The sequence below is a fragment of the Suillus paluster genome (assembly GCF_016628075.1).
Source record: "Suillus paluster strain FC165 chromosome Unknown EDB91scaffold_90, whole genome shotgun sequence".
NCBI lineage: Eukaryota > Fungi > Basidiomycota > Agaricomycetes > Boletales > Suillaceae > Suillus > Suillus paluster.
This window is the reverse complement of record NW_024537650.1, coordinates 133,616-154,209: the sequence shown is the minus strand read 5'-3', so window position 1 is coordinate 154,209 and position 20,594 is coordinate 133,616. Positions and strand designations below refer to the sequence as shown.

The window sequence follows — 20,594 nt, the reverse complement described above, 5'->3', positions numbered from 1 at the left end:
TTGGGAGTTGCAAGGGCTCAAATGACCCTTGGTCTTGCTCGTAAGTATCTTCAGGAAAGTCTTCCCAAGGAGGTGGGGCCTGAACAGGTTCAAGTGTCGGTGATTCCAGGGGAGAGTTAGGCATGGACCTGTAGGCATGTTGTCTTGTGCTGGCAAGTGGGACCTTGACCCATGTCTTCCTACCTTTGCTGCCCCTTGCTTCTACCCTGTGGGATTTCTGCATTGGGGTGCAATGACCTATCTTCATTTTATTTTTCAATGTTGCAAGGAAAGCATTAGCTCAGGAAGGTCAAATGAATTGTTATTCCATTATTGTATCATGCAGTTTGGTTGGCTCATTGCCAATTCATTTCCATTAATGGCATTGTGTCCGTTATAGGTGGATTAACCAACTGTTAGGCTTTGCTCAAAGTTGAACTCGCGACCATTATTACTTCCACTTTGCTTATCCTCAGCCCATTCTGCAATCTTATTCACCATGGCAAGATCAGGTCATTCCACTCAGTTGACTTCTGGAAGACAGAGAACACATCAACCACAGTCACAGAAGCTCAGGGAAAACGAAATTTCAGAGCTGAAGAACTACCTTCCTGAGTGGACTTCTGCAAAAAGGAGTGAGAAACAGGGAGTTTTCAATGCCATAGTGCGAGCGGCCAGGTTATTTGCTCCTAAGGTCGACCAAGGACAATGGAAAAAGAGGAAGCAGGTGATACATCCTTGTTGTGTTGAAAAATTCGATTTTTTATGTCTGATTCTTCCATTGCCTCTTAGATGTATAAGACTTGGTTGTTCAACAACAAGAAAATGAAGGAAATGAAGGACATGATTAAGTATGGGAGGAAATGGATGCCTAGGCAGGTGATCTACCAGCAGAACAGAGAGGAAGTGCTAAAGAGGATTGAGGACGAGTTCGGGGCAAAGCCAGGAGGTCAAGACATGTTCAAGTATTATCAAGGTGCGGTGAAGAAGGTCATGGCTGAATTGTCCAAGGATGAGTTGGAGAAGGTGAAAGAAACCGCCAAAGAATGGTCCAACAATGTTCCTCCTCCTGAGATACAGGCGCAAGTCGCCTGTAAGAAGGGACCTGTATATATGGAGCACTTTTCAAATGAGATGTGGAGACAATGCAGGATGAGAGTGTTTGTGTTGTCGGCTTGGAAGAATGAATGTGGAGAGGTGCTGCTCAGGATGTCAGTGAATTTTATCCATCATCACAGATATTTGGTCTCAACTTATTTCACATAGGCATGATGATAACGAGGCATTAAGGGATGGGGATGGCTTCATTAAGACGAAGGACTGGGAGGACATAGAGCCGGTTTGGCAGGAGTACGCGCAGGAACAGTTCGGTGAGTGTTCCCACTGTGGAGACTAGAATGATTTCATTGATCGTCGGGATGATAGGTGCTGAGGCATGGGATGGAGGACAACAGGTGAAGGGAGGGTGAAAAAGAATGAAGAAACCGGTGTTCGATCTGGAAATGAACAGGGATGGGATGCCTTTGCTTCCAGACATCATGGAAACAAAACTTGAGCAGAAGAAGGCCATTGTGAGGGCTTTTCTTACAAAGCACTATCGTGAGTCTGGCTTCGCAACTTCCTAATAGAATCTGTTTGATGGAGGGTACAGGGATCTGTTCTGGGATTGACAAGGCCGTTGTGCCATGAAGTGCCATCGTACAAAGTCAGGATGACTTTGTGGCCAGAAAGTATCTTCCAGCGGATGTAGACTTGAAGGAGCCTTCCAAGTTGCAAAATTGGGATACCACTGCCTTGCTCAATTTCTGGTATGCTCGGCAGGAGACAGGTGAAGGTCCGATGTTCCTGTTCAAAGCATGGAGGAAGAAAGAAGGTGACATGGTAGATTCCGTTGTATCCAAGAAATCACCTCCTCATCAGAAGTGTAAGAGGGTGATGATCCGGAGACCTTGGGATTTGTCAATCGAATCCGAGAGTGATGCCGAGGGCAATACTCATCCAGATGACGAAGCTGATGTTGATTCAGCTGATGGTAGATCCCCACAAAAGAGATCCAGAAGAGCTGTGGGTCCTGCATCAGCATGTGAAGGAACTGCAGTGCCACATTCAATTTCCAAGCCTCACCCAGTCAAGCCTGCAAAATCCGGCGCCCTCCTGACATCACAAATGGGCGACCTCCTGGCTGGCTTTAATGCTGGAGACACCGGTGATGTTGAAAATGCAGTTCCACTGCCGGCCCCAAAGAGTATCCGGGGGAAGAAAGATGTGATTGAGGCACCGGCGAGAACAACTCGGAGTAAGTCAGTGCAACAACCATCTGACAGAGTTACTAGAGCAAGGGGCAAAAAGTAATGTACTTGTACCATTGTCTCGTATGTCCCTATCAATGTTATTCAAGCAGTATTCAATTTACATGTGATGTAACAAATACCGAGTTCTGGGTATCAATTACCGAGTTTTGGGCGATTGACGATCGGCGGGCAACATCTGGGGGGTCTGCAACATCTGCTTATTCGGATTAACATACCACGTTCTGTTCGGGTATCAAGCTCTGGGCATCAAGTACCAAACACCGAATACGGAGGCAATTGACAATCGGCGGGGCAACATCTGGGGGGGTCTGCAACATCTGCTTATTCAGATTAACATACCATGTTCTGTTTGGTTATCAAGTTCCAGGCATCGAGTACCAAACACCGAATGCCGAGTTCTGGGTGCTGAGCTCCGGGCATCGAGTGCCGAGTTCCGAGTTCCAGGTAACAAATACTGAGTTCCAGGAATCAAGTGCTGAGTGCCAAAACCACTTGGTGCCCAGACCTAGATGCCCGGAACTTGATACCCAGAACTCTTGATTGATTACTTATTCTACATGGCAGTGATGTAACACCTCTGTGTTCCAGTAATTTACATGTGATGTGACTATGTTATCAAAGATTCGGTAGTTTACTGAGTTGGTACTTTACATGTAATGGTATCGAAAATTCAGAAGTTTAGTTTTGATTTTGTTCTTCACACTGACGAATCATGGAATATACCACCTTGAGCATTTCGATGCTTGCCTGTTCAGCTCTTCTCAGCCTCTGTAGCTCAGCATCAGCCCTCCGGAGCTTGTCAGATGTATCCGCCCAACCCATTTGAAACGGTCGCTCGGCCTTGATGAGTAGTGGTATGGAAGGCACCAGAAGACCTCCATTATCATGTTTGTAGCTGCTGAGTCTATCTTGAAGGGATTGCACTGAAATGAAAATAAGAAAAATGATAGATATAGTAGTATACCAGATACTCACATCTGGAGTGTTCGAATGACCCTATTGGCTGGAACTCATGAACCATCACATACAAATCTTCATTGGTGACCTCCGGTTGTGCTGGATCACATTCGGCAGGTCTCTCATTTGCTTGTGAGATAAATTAAGTTTCAATTGAAAAATGCATTGAATTTACTTACATGACATGGAAACTTCAGATGCGACTGGAGACTCACAACATGCATAATAGACAGACCCCGGCTCATCATCACAATCAATCAGATCCTCATCAGGCCCAAGGTACAAGTCTGGGTCGATGTACTGAACTGGTTGATCAGATTGAGCCGGTCAACTGTCTGTTTTCTCTGAAACTTCATCATTTTCACATCTGATTCAAAGATCTACACATTTTTCTCATCATTCAACATGTCCACTCCAGCTGAAACCTCTTTGGCCGAACTTAAGGCAATCACTAGGCAGATTGTTGACATTGTCTGTGCAGCTCGGCTGCTCCCACCTGGCAACAGCCACTTGGCTCTGAGAGCACAAGTCACTGAACTGGTGGTATGTGGTTTTTCCTTTTTTCTTTTTGTTTTCTCTAATGTCCGGGCAGGCTAAGGCTGTCCGGGACCATGAGGATGCACCTTGCATTCCGGGCATAGTCTTGTCCTGCTCCAAGGAGTTACTTCGCGTTCGGCAGATGTCCCCCCAGGTTTGGCCTGACTGGCACAGCATTGGCCATGACGATCCTCACCTCCAGAAGCACAGCTGGCATCAGAAGGTCTTCGCCTGGGAGGCTTTAGGCGACCAGACGTTTGATCTTCCCCTCAAGGCCCCCAAATCCCTTGACACTGTCACCATTGACCTTCCCTCCCCACCTGTCGTCGCCGGCAGTATTGCCGGCCCATCCTCCAGCACTATTGCCGAGTCTTGGGAGAAGCGTCAGGATAAGGGTAAGGGTAAGGTGTTAGCACACAATACAGTGAATACTCCCTGTATTATACGGACACCCGAAGTTGAGATTCTGCCGAGTGAGACGGGCCATCTGAGATGGGCCCAGGTGTAGGTGTGCCCCGGTAGAGTCGATGGGCCGATAGGCATCAGGGTACCTGACACTGACAAATGGGCCAGCTGTGTAGTATATGATAGCTAGCTATTGGAGATAAGGGAAAGTACATGATGATTGAAGTGGGCAGGCCCGGGGTGTAGATATGGATGGGCCCAGTGAGGTGGATAGGATCGTGAACTTGGTAGATAGGGATGGGCCCAGTTAGATGAATGGGATTGTGACTTTGGTAGATATGGATGGGCCCAGTTAGGTGGATAGGACTGCAAACTCGGTAGATAGGGATGGGCCTGGTGGGGTGAATAGGATTGTGACTTCAGTTAATACGGATGGGCCCAGTTGGACGTATAGGATTGCGAACTCTGTAGATATGGATGGGCCCAGTTAGGTGGATAGGATTGTGAACTCGGTAGATAGGGATGGGCCCGGTGAGGTGGATAGGATTATGAACTCGGTAGATAGGGACGGGCCCAGTGAGGTGGATCGGATTGCAAACTTGGTAGATAGGGATGGGCCCAGTTAGGTAGATAGGATTGTGAACTCGGTAGATAGGGATGGACCCGGTGAGGTGGATAGGAGTGTGAACTCGGTAGATAGGGATGGGCCTGGTGAGGTGGATTGGATTGTGAACTCGGTAGATAGGGATGGGCCTGGTGAGGTGGATATGATTGTGAACTCGGTAGATAGGGATGGGCCCAGTTAGATGAATGGGATTGCGACTTCGGTAGATAGGGATGGGCCCAGTTAGGCGGATAGGATTGCAAACTCGGTAGATAGGGATGGGCCCAGTTAGATGAATGGGATTGCGACTTCGGTAGATAGGGATGGGCCCAGTTAGGTGGATAGGATTGCAAACTCGGTAGATAGGGATGGGCCCAGTTAGATGAATGGGAGTGTTACTTCGGTAGATATGGATGGGCCCAGTTAGGTGGATAAGATTGCAAACTCGGTAGATAGGGATGGGCCTGGTGAGGTGGATAGGATCATGAACTCTGTAGATTGGGATGGGCCCAGTTAGATGAATGGGATTGTGACTTCAGTAGATAGGGATGGGCCCAGTTAGGTGAATAGGATTGTGACCTTGGTAAATATGGATGGGCCCAGTGGGGTGGATCAGATTGTGAACTCGGTAGATACAGATGGGCCAAGTATGGTATGATAGGTATATGCAATTCACAGCATGATACATACATCTCGGTAGACATGGACAGGCCGAGTATGGTATGCTATATGCATGGTATAGGATTCCAATCTCGGTGGACACGGGTGGGCCCACCAAGAGCTGATCAACGTGTACACCTAATATGTATGTATGCATAACTACCTAGATGAAAACAATCTACTTGAAGCCAATGCCGAGCATAGGTGAGCTCACTACCAAACATTGATGGCCTGGCAGGTATGATGGAACTGGTAAAAATCACCAAACCTGATGTAAAGTGGGCCATGAATCTACTACCGAGAACAACAGAGGCAATGAATGACCGAGAGGTAGGGCTGAACTGGGGAACCTGGCACACTTAGTTGAACTTGCAATGGAATTGCTACAAGACGGATAATAAAGACAAAGGATAAAGACAAATGATACTGAAGTTACTGCTGGAGAATGCAGCGCTTACAGACAACCGGTAAATAGTGGGCAGAATTACATTTGTATGACACTGGTCATATTGTATACTTCATTGATGCTGGTCAATGAAAGGATGTATGAATGTACATGATTAAACTAAAACTACCAGGCAACTACCAGACAACTACCGGTACACTACTTCTCGGACTTGTTGGGGGTGGAAGGGATGCTAGACAAATGAGAACCACTCGGCAGAGTGGGAGAGCCGGCAGGAAAAACTGCGGAGGCAGAGGTGGTACCGGGGCCATGTGCTCCACTGGCTTTGGATGGATCCCAAACGGTGGTCCACTCTTTCCCCACTACCGAGATGCCCTGGTCCACCGATTGGATGGCCTCATGGGTACCCGGCGGTAGAGCGAGCCAAGCAGGGGGTATCGGGCCAAAGGGGTGGCCTTCAGGAGGAGCGTTGAGAGGCTGTCCGGCTCTCAAACCCCTGACACTGTTGGCGACATGTCTGATGGACATGGTGTTGTTGGCGGTCTTGATTTCGACCTCCCAGAGCCTGTTCTCCATGAGGGCAAATCTGCTGCCCCAGTCTTGGTCCAAAGCAGTGACCCAAGAGTCCATCTGCTGATTGAAGGCCTCTGCACGATCGTCCAATGTCTTGAGCAAGGCATCGAACTTCCAGCTGAGGGCCTCGACGCTCTTGAATATATCAAGAGCCATCGGCTGTGCGACAGATGGGTTGGGGCCGACGTCCTGCTGGGCTTTGGGGACATTTGGGTGGGTTGGAGGATTGTTGGGAGGAGAGAAGTCAATGTTGATGTCATTGTCAACAGTGGGGGTTGGTACCGGATCAGGCTGGGCCGGGAGCACAACGGCTGGGACTGAAGGATATTAATTAAGATTTATCGTGATGAGGGAATCGACTTAACGTGTTCTAGATCATCATCACCCTCTGCATCCACATCATCTTCGGCAGTGAGTGCCTGGCAAATTCGGGAGGTGGCACGTGTGCTGACCGGTGCCCTCGACCGAGTTCTGTATTTGACCTGGGTAGGGGGGGCGTTGTTCTTCGGGGTGCCATTCCGGGCCTTCTTCTCTGCGGCAGCAGCAGCCTTAACCCCTTTGAGGGCGACGGCAGCCTGCAGAAGGCGCTGCTGGTCCGTGGACAGACGGACGCACTTGGTCTTCTTGCCATCGCAGTTGCGACAGCACTTCCGGACCTCGCCGTTCTTCTTACCCAGCATCATGGTGCAAGGGACGTCATCCTTGATGCACTGCTCGCATTGGGTCAGGAAGAGGCGCATGGGGTGCGTGTCCTCGGCAGACTATGCAAAGTTAGCAAGATATTTTAGAATAAAACAAAAAAACACTCACATCTTCATCGCTGACCGAGGGCGGTGGTGTCGCGGTCTTCCGGACCGCCAGCTCCATCTTGAGCTTCTTCGGCAATGGTGTGCGTACCACCACGATGACATCTCCTTCTGGTGCTGAAGGTTCAGCATTGGGAGTCGAGGCCTTGCACTTTGTACCTGGCACAAAGAGATTGTGTTTGGGGGCGCGGGAAGGGGCAGGGGCAGGTGGTGGTGATGGCAATGGTGTGGGAGAAGGGATGGGGGAGAGGGTCACCGACACCTCTCAGGTCAATGTGGCAGCTGGTGGTACGGGTGAAGCCAAGCGAGCCTCCTGTGTCGATGGACCAGCCGGGCAGGTGTAGCCGATGGTCTTGTGGAAAAGGGGGTGAACCTGGATGTGAGGGTCATTGTCCGAGATCTGCATCCAGTCAGGCAGACCCCTCAGCTTACCGTTCGGACTGCTCTTGTCACAGATCTCGGCTGCACAAGACAGAAGCCTTGGAGCGAAGGAAGTCACAGCATTCCCATATTGGGCAAATGCACCAACCTGAAAAGAAGATCAACCGGGTCATCAAAAGTCAAAAATGAAAAAAAAAAAAGAGAAGACTTACCAAAGTGATGGCAATCTCATGTGCCAATGACTTGGCAGCTGCATCACCTTGCTTCAACTTTTCCGACCAGGTGATCAGCTGGGCAATCTTGTCTGAGACAAGGTCGAGAGCATTGTTGGCATCTTGAGCGGAAGACATTGTGAAAAATAAGCGGCAGGAGTAAAGTGCGGGTTCAGATTGTGAATGAAAAATTCGGAGGAAAATGTCGGAGCACAAGTTCAGATGAGGTATATATAGGAACAACCTTTGCAGCCACAGCACGCCCGCAGGAATTGCTGGCACCGCATGCCCATTATTCTATCACCGCCAATATATTGAATAATGCTACCGTTGCCACAGCACTTATCAAGTGCCATTGTTGACTTGGCAAATGTGTCAATGACCGGACCACCGCACCCACAAGGCCCACCAGTGGACCTTTCTGCCGTCCCTATTTAATTTGTCCTTCCCGAACCCGAGCACACATCTGCCAGACCGCACAATGTCAACGAGCCCCTTCAGTGACAAATCCCATACTATACGGGTCACCCAACCTACATAATATCCCATGTAATATGGGCCAGTGGATTATGGGCCCATGTTATGTATATTCCTGATGTTGACGGGTGGGCCGGGAGAAATATTATTTCCGATGTTGACAGGTGGGCCCATCTATGCTGATGTTATATATATCATCGATGATGGCGGATGGGCCGGGAGAAATATCATTATGGAGATGGGTGGGCCCATGTGGGTAATATGTAGAGTAGGATTGACATATATTATAGACCTGAGGAGAGATGTATAGCAAATATTATTATATAGACGGGTGGGCCAACATATTAGTATTATTTTGTAGACGGATGGGCCAAGGGAGCGGTGGAATATTTATTACATAGATGGGTGGGCCGACGTAGGGAAATATTAGATAGACGGGTGGGCCGACGCGGGGTATTATTAGGTAGATGGGTGGGCCGAGGGTGAGGTGAATTATTTATTACATAGACGGGTGGGCCAACGTAGGGGTATATTAGATAGACGGGTGGGCTGAGGGTGAGGTGAAATATTTATTATATAGACGGATGGGCTGACGTGGGTTAATATTAGATAGACGGGTGGGCTGAGGGTGAGGTGAATTATTTATTACATAGACAGGTGGGCCGATGTAGGGAAATATTACATAGACAGGTGGGCCGAAGTGGGGAATTTTACCTAGACGGGTGGGCCAATGTCAGGTAATATTAGACAGACGGGTGGGCCCAGATACGTATCATATAGACAGATAGGCCTAGGTATTGGTATACTATATCCACGAAAGCGCTGAAAGAGAACCAGAGAGCTGCCTCGTGTCGACTCAATCTCAGTGACGAGTGATACTAATAAGATCACAGTCACGTTTCACCACAGTGCTCATCAATCAAAACATCTTCGTCGAGTAGATAGATACCAGAAAGCCTGAATACACCATGTCTGACATTCACCAAGTAACAAGTACCGAGTACTGAACCCTGAAACCCGAAACCGGAGCCCCAAACACCCAGACTGGGGACTCGAGAGAGACTCAACTCGAAATTCAAACCTCAACTGGAAACTCATACATTTTTAGGAGTCTCGAGTTTCAAGTTTCGAGTCGAGTACCAACGCCCGACACCCAAGTACCGAGTACTGAATCTCGGGTGTCGGTACTTGGTACTCGGTGATTCGAGTATCGAGTTTCAAGTCGAGTACCAACACCCGACACCCGAGATTCGAGTTTTGAGTCAAGTACCGACACCCGACACCCGAGTACTGAGTACTGAGTACCGACACCTGACACCCGAGATTTGGTACTCGGTACTCGGTGAAATGTGTACAGAAATACAAATGTAAGATGATACACACAAATCACCAAGTACCGAGTACCGACTCGGATCTTAACCTATTGATGTTGTGAGACCATGGATAGACTCCCCTAGACAAGGGCTACAACTTTGGTTTTCATCGGAAAAGTTCCCACGGTCAAAGTGCTTTCTTGAACACTCCATTTGCAAGTATTTTGCTTATATCTTACTAGGATCTTAACCTATTGATGTCATGAGACTATGGATAGACTCCCCTAGACAAGGGCTACAACTTTGGTTTTCATCGAAAAAGTTCCCACGGTCTACAATATCGAGCACCGAGCACCGGGCACCAGGCACTGGGCACCGAGCACTGAATACTCGGGACTCGGTACTTGATACTCGATGCTGAATATCTTGGTACCTACTCACTACTCAATATGTACCTTAACACTTTTGAACCCTTCATTTTCGAGTATTTTGCTTATACCTCACTAGGATCTTAACCTATTGATGTCATGAGACTATGGATAGACTCCCCTTGACACGGGCTACAACTTTGATTTTCATCGAAAAAGTTCCCACGGTCTATAAAATTGAATACCGAGCACCAAGCCCTGAATACTCGGTACTTGGTACCTACTTGATACTCAGACCTCGGTACTCAGTATACAATGCTGAATCTCTTGGTACTCAAATGAGCACTGAGTACTGACTACCAAGCATTTAGTATATTGAGTATTGAGTATTGAGTACTGAACATTAAGTACTGAATATTGAGTACCGAGCACCGAGCACTGAATACTCAGTACTCGGTACCTACTCAATACTCAATACTTGGTACTCGGTACTTGATGCTCGATGCTCAGTACCTACTCAATACTCAATACTTGGTACTCGGTACTTGATACTCAATGCTGAATATCTTGGTACTCACCTGAGCACTAAGCACTGAGTACTGACTACCAAGTATTTGGTATTTAGTATCAAGTACCAAGTATTGAGTACCAAGCACCAAGCACTGAATACTTGGCACTCAGTACCTACCTGATACTCAACACTCAGTACTCAGTAATTGGTACCTACTCAATACTCAATACTCAATACTCTGTACTCAGCACTGAGCACTGAGCACTGAGTTCTGACTACCAAGTATTGAGTACTGAGTATCAAGTACTGAGCACCGAGCACTGAATACTTGGTACTCAGTACCTACTTGATACTCAAGTACCTGTATAGTGTACCCTCCCTCAGATACATCATATCACTGGACCAGGACACCTACACGATCCTTCTACAGCAACAAAAATTGATAAATCATGTGTTTCACATTTCTCATGTTTCTGACTGCTCTATCCTTGCATAAATAATCCAATATATTTATATATCATTAGCATAGCATATATACTTGCTTTTCATGACCAGGATCAGCTCAAAATATGCTGTTGCTTTGAGATGGTGTATATACTTGATATTTCTACTGATAAAAGGCCCATATCTCTGAATTATTGAACTTTAATGATCAGACACCTAGAGTATATTTCACATATATTCAGTATGATGGATCTAAAATTACAGAAAGATCCACCAGGAATTGAGAGCTGGGGAAGTGAAATAGATAAGAAATTGAGTGTGGGAAACGTCAAAGCTCAAATGCCCCAAACATCGAAAATGGTCAGTTGGTGTATCCTTGGCTATGGGCAACCAATTCAAACACTTCTATGCCACATCCCTCCCACCAACACTCTACCCTCAGGGCAGTATGCAGTATAGGTTCCTTAGGTAGTCCACCATGTATCCTACACATTTTTAATGAAATCTTCAACCTGTATCATATATAAATGTGACTTTGTGTGAACAGATGTCAATTGTCACTTTTCACACATATATTGTTTTGCTTGTCATTCACTCAATCCTGGATGGATCTTTCTAAGCCTTTAAGGCTATCATTTACCATGTGGGCTTTTGATCAGTAGAAATATCCCCTTTACATCAGATCTCAAATTTCCGGCCTAAATATCACTGATCCTTAGCATAATGAATGTAATAATGACAGTCTATGAGTAACTTGGATAATCTGTGTAAGGGTAGGGTGGTAAAACATATCAAAATGTCACAATTGTAATTTGTCAAGTGTTGTTCCTATGGAAGGATCATGTAGGTGTCCTGGTCTATCTATATGATGTATCTACTACCAATATTCATAGAAATAGACCCCATACCTGGGTGCTTGGTGCTTAGTGCTTGGTGCTCAGTAGTGGGTACTCAGTGTGCTCAGTGCTTAGTTGAGTACCAAGATATTCAGCATTGAGTATCAAGTACTGGGAACTGAGTACCAAGTACCAAGTTTTGAGTATCGAGTAGGTACTGAGTACCGAGTATTCAGTGCTTGGTGCTCGGTATTCAATTTTATAGACCGTGGGAACTTTTTCGATGAAAATCAAAGTTGTAGCCCGTGTCAAGGGGAGTCTATCCATAGTCTCATGACATCAATAGGTTAAGATCCTAGTGAGGTATAAGCAAAATACTCGAAAATGAAGGGTTCAAAAGTGTTAAGGTACATATTGAGTAGTGAGTAGGTACCAAGATATTCAGCATCGAGTATCAAGTACTGAGTACCAAGTATTGAGTATTGAGTAGGTACCGAGCATCGAGTATCAAGTACTGAGTCCCGAGTATTCAGTGCTCGGTGCCCAGTGCCCGGTGCTCGGTGCTCGGTGCTCGATATTGTAGACCATGGGAACTTTTTCGATGAAAACCAAAGTTGTAGCCCTTGTCTAGGGGAGTCTATCCATGGTCTCATGACATCAATTGGTTAAGATCCTAGCAGGATATAAGCAAAATACTTGCAAATGAAGGGTTCAAGAAAGCACTTTGACCGTGGGAACTTTTTAGATAAAATCAAAATTGTAGCCCTTGTCAAGGGGAGTCTATCCACAGTCTCATGACATCAATAGGTCAAGATCTACCAATATATTCAGCACAAGTACCGAGTTCCGGGTATTGAGTACCAAGTGCTGAGTGCTGGGTTTCAGCACTTGGTACTCGATGCCCGGAACTCGGTACTCGGAAATCGGTGCCCGGAACTTGGTGCTTGGTACTTGGTGATTTGTTCAATTTACGAAATGTTGTATTTTAGTTTTGTGTTTTGGTCCTCAATGCCCAGAACTCGATGCCTGGAACTTGGTGCCCGGAACTCGGTACTAGGTACTTGGTGATTTGTTCAATTTACAAAATGTTGTATTTTAGTTTTGTGTTTCGGTGCACGATGCCCAGAACTTGGTACTTGGTGATTTGTTCAATTTACAAAATGTTGTATTTTAGTTTCATGTTTCGGTGCTCGATGCCCAGAACTCGATGCCCAGAACTTGGTACTCAGTACTTGGTGATTTGTTCAATTTATGAAATACCCAGAAGTCAATATTAGTTACCTGGAACTCGATATTAGTTACCCGGACATCAATAGATGTTACCTGGAAGTCAATATTAGTTACCTAGAACTCGATATTAGTTACCCGGACATCAATAGATGTTACCCGGAAGTCAATATTAGTTACCTGGAACTCGATATTAGTTACCCAGACATCAATAGATGTTACCCAGAACTCGATAGATGTTACCTGGAACTCGATAGATGTTACCCGGCCTGTGGATATGATATCAACCATCTCAGCCCACCCATCTATATAATATACTACTACCTCAGCCCATACATCTATATAATATACTACCACCTCGGCCCATATGTCTATATGATATGTATCTGGGCCCACCCGTATATGTGATATCCAACTACCTCGGCCCACCCATCTATATAATATCTAATAAATTGCTCTCTCGGCCCACCTGTCTATATTATATACCCCCACGTTGGCCTACCCGTCTATGCAATATACGACTACCTTCGGCCCACCCATATATATAATAAATATTTTGCCGCTCCCTCGGCCCACCCGTCTAATATGATATATATCTGGGCCCACCCGTCTATGTGATAACAAGCACCCTTGACATACCCGGCTATTTTATACACATCTACCTTGGTAAACCCATCTACATAATATCCAACTACCTCGGCCCATCCGTCTATTGAATATTCATGTCCATCGGCCCATTCATCTACTCTACATATTCCCTACATGGGCCCACCCGTCTCCATCGGGAATAATAACAGTCCTGGCCCATCCATCATAGTCGAGGATATATCTACCTTTGGCCCATGGTCCGCTGGCCCGTATCATACAGGATATTATGCACGTCCGTTCACTCGTATAATATGGAGATATGTTACTGCAATATGTGCAAACAAGACACTCATGGAGCAGATGAGCGCAACACAGGATGTCGTAGGAAGTCTCAAAAATGAGTTCTTGCAGTTCAGCGACAAGTTTGTGTCGAAGTCTTCAAAGAAAACTGCGACAAAAAATACATCAAATGAGCATTTAAAGCTGAAGGTATGTAATCTGCCATCGTTCACTGACTGTATTGAGGCCTGACTTATTACAGCCTATCATCCATCCACTTTTCGCCGACCTTTGTGGAATTGACTCTGCTCTGAGCCGTGGGAAGTGTGCCAAATTATTATGTGCTGTGAAGCCCCTCGAAAACGGAGAAGCACTTATGAGGATTGATGGCAATGAAATCTGGCACCCAAATTGGATGGGGAAGATTGATGATGATGTTAATGCGCGCTTTGTCAAAGCTATCATTGACCGTACCTGGGGTAATGAGGAGGTAAGTTCATATATATTAACATACGACATGCACACTCACCTGTCGTTGATCTAGAATCTTCGGACACAAGGCAAATCAGAGATTGACAACAACAACTATAAAAAGGACGTCATCACTGAGTGCACTAAAGGCTACTGGCGAAACATACACAAGCAAGTGTGTAGTAAGAGCGATGCCATAAAGGCTGAAAAAGCCCAGGAACGGAAAGATCTAACTTGTCAACGTGCACGTCGGCAAACTGTCAGTATCAATCTCATTTCAATCATATGGTAAATACTCACATGTGTTTAGGTGACCAAATCACGGCGTCAAGCTGCATTGAAATACGAGAATCAGAGCAGAAACAAGGGTGCACTCACAATAGTTGATACTGACTTCGCATCTGATGTGCTCTCATATTTGGAGAGTGAGCTTTCAGCTGATACGATCCAGTGGAGGAAGAAGGCAGACATTGGCAAGACAGCAAATCTTGTTTGGGGCCACCAGTGGCGTAGCGTTGATGTAAGCTTGATGAAAAAATAATTGAACCTTGCTGATTAGTAACACAGTATGTTGCATTCCTACACTGGCTTTCATTGAGGAACCAGAAGCCTGACACAGACACAGAAGATGTTGCGGGTCCCATTAAAGAGAGTGGCGAGCCTGCAAACAAGCGTCGCAAGACAGTGCAACACAAGAAATTCGCCAAAAAGGTATTTGATGTGGCGCCTCGCAAAATGTCAGATCGAGTACCATCATCGTGGAAAACAAATGTGCCATTTGTGACAATGGTCACAAAGAAATGGTGTGATGACCACCCGGAGATGCGCTTGCTTGACGGAGCTTCATGGCTGGCAGGATTCTACAAGAACCTGAAAGAGGATGACTTGCTGAAGGAGGATCAAGACTACTTGAAGGAGCTTGCCGAGTGGCACGATGGCAAAGGGGGTGCTGGCGAAGGCCACAACAACGAGGATAGCACTAGTGATATTGGCACTGGCAGTGCAGTTGAGTAGTGGTGGGTAATCCGTGGTAGTGAAGACTTGCAGGCCTCATTTGGGGGTGAATTACTTCATGTTTGCATCATCAGATATGTCATCTTGCAACAAAATCTAGAAGTACCTTTGCAAGACCAATCATAGCCCAAACTTTTGTCCTGTTCTCACCAACGGACACCATTGTCAAAGCCAACTGCCCTTGGATCCAATCAGGATTGATAAGCATAGGAAGTTGGGTGTCGCTATCTTGGTATTCAGCGAGCTCCCACAAACGAACATTGACGGATGAGCTGTGAAAGTCTGATCACCCGCATTTGTCGCAACCGGAGTTGAGGTTACTCACAAGTCATTCCAAATTTCCTCGTGTTCACCTTGCCAAGGTTTGAACCAACACATGTGAGCAAACCACAAAGATTCACCAAGGCCTCGGATGTCTTGGTCGATCTGAAAAATTTCAAGGACTTCACCATGAAGTTGGAGGGGGATCTGTCCAGTGGGCCAGGGTATGATGACATGTACATATGACGACTGATTTGAGCTGACGGTCCTCGATCCATAGTAACGCTTGCCGTTAATAATGACATAGTCAAAAAACACAGCTTCACGACTGAGTGGTATGCTGTGTGGTACAACTGCTCTATCAGCGCGGCAGTGCACGGGTGTGAGAGGATAGCAGATGCAAAGTGTACGTGCCAGAAGTTGATATGTTTCGGATGACATGGATTTTGCTTTATGGCGTGGACTTAGTGCGTAGGATTGGCCTGCTATGGGGGTATTAGGTGACTAAAAGTATAGCAGGAAGTGTGACACACCATCAGATGCAACATTTTCAAGATCTTGTGATAATGCCGAGAGCCCAGCAACCGTGCCACGTTTCTCACTAGAAGCTTTCAGCATTATTTCAGCAGCTTCACAGGGCAGCGAGTCCACCGGATAACGTAGGAGGTTATAAGTCTGTTGGTCAGCATCAGTAGAATCCGTCCTTAGTATCAGCAGAGGGATCTAACTCACCAAACGGCCAGTCTGACACGTCCGCTGGAACTCCCGAAAGAACGTGGTTTCAAGCTCGCCATCTGCGTGGTTGTTTGTTTTGAAAGACTTGAGGACCTTGTTGAGTCGCTCAAACAGAAACATCCAGAAGTTGTTGAGAGACCCGAAGTTGTGTGTACAGTCAGCAACATGTGTCGCATAATGGTGGTTTGGCTTGCTGACACTTGATCCATATAGCTGCAAGTTTGACAATTAGCGTACTGGGTGTGACGTGAGGATCCACAAAATGATACTTTGATCAATTCAGCTCCATATTCCTGAATAAGTTTCTCTGCAGCGTTGATTTGTTCGTCGTTGATGTGGTGTTGAACAAGGATCCGTAATGCTGCACAGAGTTTTAAGAAATTTGACGGATCATCGGGATGCAGTGAAAACTTGAGGTCTGCATCATCATCAGGTTGGGGGGGTGCTTCGTCTGAAATGGGGGTCAGCTGAGGGACCGGTGCTGGTGGAGGGGGTGAACTTGACCCTTGGGTAGGTCTGTTACTACCTGTGACCCTGCTTTCCATTTTGTAGACTTGATGTGATTAGTGCACTGATAAAAAAACAATAGAACTCAATGTACCTTCCTTTGTGCAGCTTTTGCCTTCTTTTCTGCCAAAAGTCTGACCTTTTCTGCCTGCTTCGCTGCAGCCGCATGCAACTTAGCAACCCTCTTCGCTTCAGCCACTTCAGCCTTCTCGTTCATGATGCGTGCTTTTTCGGCTGCATATGCATCCTTCCCTTTCTTCTTTGCTTCCACTAGTGCATTCTTCTCATCCGCCTTGAGAGTGGCTTGTAAAAATTTCTCGGCCTCCATCCATCTCGGCCTCCATCCATGCGATCAGTGCAACTCGCTGATTCAAGATCTCCTGATCTGCATCAGTTGGGAGGCACTTACTCCATAACTGAGGAACCTGAGCAATAAAAGGCTGTGATGAGTAAATTAACATTGCACAATATATTTACTTACAATAACTGGCCCATAAACTGTTGATAAAAGAAGCCATTGATCAGCCGTTAACGAGCCTCCCGATGGCATCCCTATATCCGTTGGTAACTTGCCACATGAGCCTGGTACAACAAACTTGAGATATTATTAGAATTGAACATCGATAGAGTTAAAAATTACTTACGTCTGCGAGCATCTCATGAAGGACCTCTAGCTCATGATTTGGTCGTAAAATTTTGCTCTGCACCCATATATTATAGAAGTGAGTTTTCACGAGGCCTTTCGAGTGAGATATAGCATTAGCAAGTAACATATGGACGAGAGAATAAGGCTTACCAAGGAACAAGTTGTGCATTGGATCGACAACAATCTGCTCAACAAGGTTGAAATAGAGAAGGCGAGATAACTGCGTGTAACAAGTCGCATGTTCCTTGACAAAAATTTTGCGTGCGTTTGGTGTGGTGAGATTTCGGTACTCCTCCCCTAATTTACATTGCTCCACATTTGTTCGAGGTTTAAATGCTAGAAGCTATTAGTATACATGCGTCAGGAATACACAAAACATACCTCCTTTCTCGAATGCTTTTGGTTTGTCTTTGTCATAAATTGATATCCAACATACAGTGCAAAAGTGCATGTGTGAGTGAGATGCGAATCCTCCAACTTTATGTGCCGCAGTCTTATCGCATACAACAGCAACAAGAATCACACGCATGAGACGTCCTGTTGCAAGGCATCAGACTAGGATGATAAATGTATTAGTAACAGAACCTTCGGGACAAGACTCTGTGGGAACATTGATCCCATCCTTCCAAAGACAAAGCAAATCGGAGATGATTGGCCGTAAAAAACACTGGATCTGTTCCGGATTCTGCTCCTTTGGCCCAGGCAATATGCTCGTGCACATGAGATTTGACGTGCGATATCTAGTGAATTAGCTGAGGTTTACGAGATTGAGTGAACAACAACTAACCGATACTCTGGAGGTAAATTACAGATCAAAAATGAGGTTGGATCAGACGAGTGAGATGGAGCAATGTTGCTGCGAATATATGAGAACCTGATGATTGGACAATTAGATCTTGCTCCTGGCAACAAAATTCCAGCGACTCACCAATCTAACCCGAGATTGATACCTATCTGCAGCTCACCGTTTGGCCCTGTCCTCTCTGTGGGGAGATTCAAGAAGAAAACTTTACTGTCCGGGTCCTTGAGCTTCGAATGACACATATCACCATTTGTCATTCTACTACGTAATGAGGCATGAGCGGAGGAATAGAATTTGGTCTTTGTGCAAGTGACAGATGCGGTACCCTCCTTCTTGTTCTCGTACCGCATCTGTCGATCTCATCAGCTCAGTCGTCCGTGACAATTCTCTTCCTCCTCTTTTCTTTTCTTTCTTCATTCAGTCTTCAAATGAATTTCTCAGATCTCTTTCTTTCACCAAAGCCTGGTTATTATCACCCGGTTTCTCCCGTTTATTCATGAACAACATTGTGGCCGACCCGGCTCTCGAAGCACAGCCCAATTTTGAATCCGATGCGTATGCAGGATGGCTCAATGCCCTAGTTAATGCCGGTATTGCAAGGGCGGATGCCCTCACACAGATGATAGACGGCTGGAGGCGCGAGCGCCAAGAACACATGGACCTCTGGCAAGAGCAGGTCGAGAACGAAACTTGTGCTGAAAGAGAACTTGAAGAACGCACTCGTGCAGAGCGAGAGCTTGAGGAAGAGAATGAGCGCCGCGAAGCGGAGAAAAAGAAGCCCAAGATTAACGATTTTGATGCGAATACACTGGTAGCTGATGTCCTTGTTCCACGCCCATCCCAGTTCGCACTGCAGAAGATCAAGAACATGGAATATGTGGAACTATGGTATTTTAGCCCAGATGGCTGCCGGGATGCTTTTGACAGTTCTAGATCGTCCGCAGAGGACACGTTTGGACTCACGAAGGTTGACGGATTCATTGCTTTCAAACCTGTTTCGTCCTTCAAAGCCTCGCAGAAAGCCCTGCAAGACCACGACCTCTCGTGGTGTCAGTTCAACATTGCTAAGACGAGCTTCTTGGTCCACATCGAGAAATGTGCATGGCCAGAAAAGCACCAGCAGGCGCTTGCTTTATTCTTCATGCTCATAACCAACCACAAGCACAGAATGCGCCCACAAGGAGAAAAGACCCTCCTTCGCTACGCGGGGCTGGTACGTCGGGAGTGGCACGATTGCCTGGCCCAGAACCAGGGTTTCAACATCGGCATCTTCAATGGATCCTTATACAGCACTCTATCCGATGACATTTGTGAGGCGGAGCGCGATGAAGGGATCAGGCTGGTACGTCTCCTCATTCCTTAGATTGAACAAACCTGACAAATCATTTGCTTTCTACCCTCGCTTTCATGCTTCCCACCCATGTGACGCATGCCACCTGCTTTCACTTTCACTCTCGCACCTCACTGGGACACGCTACCTGCCCGCTTTGCACTGGCAATGGCAATGCTCCCCCCCCCCCCCCCCCGCTTGCAACTCGCTAACTGCTCACTTGCTCCCCATTGGCGGCAAACTCCTTGCTGCACTGAACATACCTCCCCGCTTGCCATCTGCGACACCCAGCTTCAGAACTCGCTTGCATCAACCCAAGGGTCAGTGCGGCCATGTCAGCGAGACTTCAGTGGGTCGGGGCATGAAAAATCCAACGCCGAACCCCCGTCTTCTCCGACAGACAAGCGCTACCACCCATACCGTTCCCCGGCTGCCAACCAAGCAGGGAAGCGCCCATTGAAAGGCCAACAGTCTTTTCCTGCGGGCGCAGGTCAAACCAGCCCCTCGGCCTGCGCCCTATGTCTGGGCCGCTTTTGACACAACATCCACAAATGTGCATCCGAATTCCTCTGGGACAAACAAACCAAGACCCGCTGCCGCCAAAATGCAGAAGGTCACCTCATCAACTCCGAAGGTTGCGAGCTATGCTACAACTGGCAAAGGCCGAGAGGTTGCACAAGCACTGCTCGATCACACGTCCACAAGTGTTCAGGATGCGGGAACAAGGAACATGGAGCTCAGGAATGCCCTCAAGGCGAGAGCAGCTAGGGCGCTCACCCCTTACCAGCCCAAAGCCTGGCTGCACTACCTTACATCTGCTAATCTTATGCACAAATATGCACATATTCCGAACGGTTTGCGGACTGGTTTCATGGGCAGTGTTCCCGCTATATCACATACTTATACCCCACCTAATAATCCATCCATACTTGAACATCATGATGCCTTCTCTA

General features: G+C 46.7%; 7 protein-coding genes across 7 annotated transcripts; 4 read left to right on the top strand and 3 right to left on the bottom strand.

Moving 5' to 3' along the window:
- Positions 1-478: 478 nt before the first annotated feature.
- On the top strand, positions 479-2,331 carry EDB91DRAFT_1086269 (uncharacterized protein; the record flags this gene model as incomplete). The annotated part of the gene is made up of 6 exons (XM_041316019.1): positions 479-706; positions 772-1,190; positions 1,246-1,349; positions 1,405-1,444; positions 1,490-1,578; positions 1,721-2,331. The coding sequence occupies 6 exons, from the start codon at positions 479-481 to the stop codon at positions 2,329-2,331; spliced, it is 1,491 nt and encodes a 496-aa protein (XP_041172015.1).
- Positions 2,332-3,653: 1,322 nt separating this feature from the next.
- On the top strand, positions 3,654-4,293 carry EDB91DRAFT_1253713 (uncharacterized protein; the record flags this gene model as incomplete). Its single annotated transcript, XM_041323695.1, has 2 exons — positions 3,654-3,791; positions 3,841-4,293. The coding sequence occupies 2 exons, from the start codon at positions 3,654-3,656 to the stop codon at positions 4,291-4,293; spliced, it is 591 nt and encodes a 196-aa protein (XP_041172014.1).
- A 316-nt stretch (positions 4,294-4,609) lies between these two features.
- Positions 4,610-5,233, bottom strand: EDB91DRAFT_1060887 (uncharacterized protein; the record flags this gene model as incomplete). Its single annotated transcript, XM_041314384.1, has 1 exon — positions 4,610-5,233. A coding segment is annotated over one exon (624 nt), but the record flags the coding sequence as incomplete, so codon positions are not given.
- An 825-nt stretch (positions 5,234-6,058) lies between these two features.
- Positions 6,059-7,970, bottom strand: EDB91DRAFT_1253712 (uncharacterized protein; the record flags this gene model as incomplete). The annotated part of the gene is made up of 5 exons (XM_041323694.1): positions 6,059-6,750; positions 6,819-7,194; positions 7,244-7,501; positions 7,532-7,768; positions 7,833-7,970. The coding sequence occupies 5 exons, from the start codon at positions 7,968-7,970 to the stop codon at positions 6,059-6,061; spliced, it is 1,701 nt and encodes a 566-aa protein (XP_041172012.1).
- A 5,977-nt stretch (positions 7,971-13,947) lies between these two features.
- Positions 13,948-15,360, top strand: EDB91DRAFT_1086266 (uncharacterized protein; the record flags this gene model as incomplete). The annotated part of the gene is made up of 5 exons (XM_041316018.1): positions 13,948-14,085; positions 14,138-14,365; positions 14,420-14,605; positions 14,657-14,866; positions 14,914-15,360. The coding sequence occupies 5 exons, from the start codon at positions 13,948-13,950 to the stop codon at positions 15,358-15,360; spliced, it is 1,209 nt and encodes a 402-aa protein (XP_041172011.1).
- A 984-nt stretch (positions 15,361-16,344) lies between these two features.
- On the bottom strand, positions 16,345-17,960 carry EDB91DRAFT_1239467 (uncharacterized protein; the record flags this gene model as incomplete). Its single annotated transcript, XM_041321860.1, has 7 exons — positions 16,345-16,569; positions 17,003-17,185; positions 17,226-17,303; positions 17,345-17,458; positions 17,508-17,602; positions 17,660-17,806; positions 17,891-17,960. 7 exons carry the CDS (start codon positions 17,958-17,960, stop codon positions 16,345-16,347), a joined length of 912 nt encoding a protein of 303 aa, XP_041172010.1.
- An 847-nt stretch (positions 17,961-18,807) lies between these two features.
- EDB91DRAFT_1086264 (uncharacterized protein) lies at positions 18,808-19,674 on the top strand (the record flags this gene model as incomplete). The annotated part of the gene is made up of 1 exon (XM_041316017.1): positions 18,808-19,674. One exon carries the CDS (start codon positions 18,808-18,810, stop codon positions 19,672-19,674), a length of 867 nt encoding a protein of 288 aa, XP_041172009.1.
- Between the last annotated feature and the right edge of the window lie 920 nt (positions 19,675-20,594).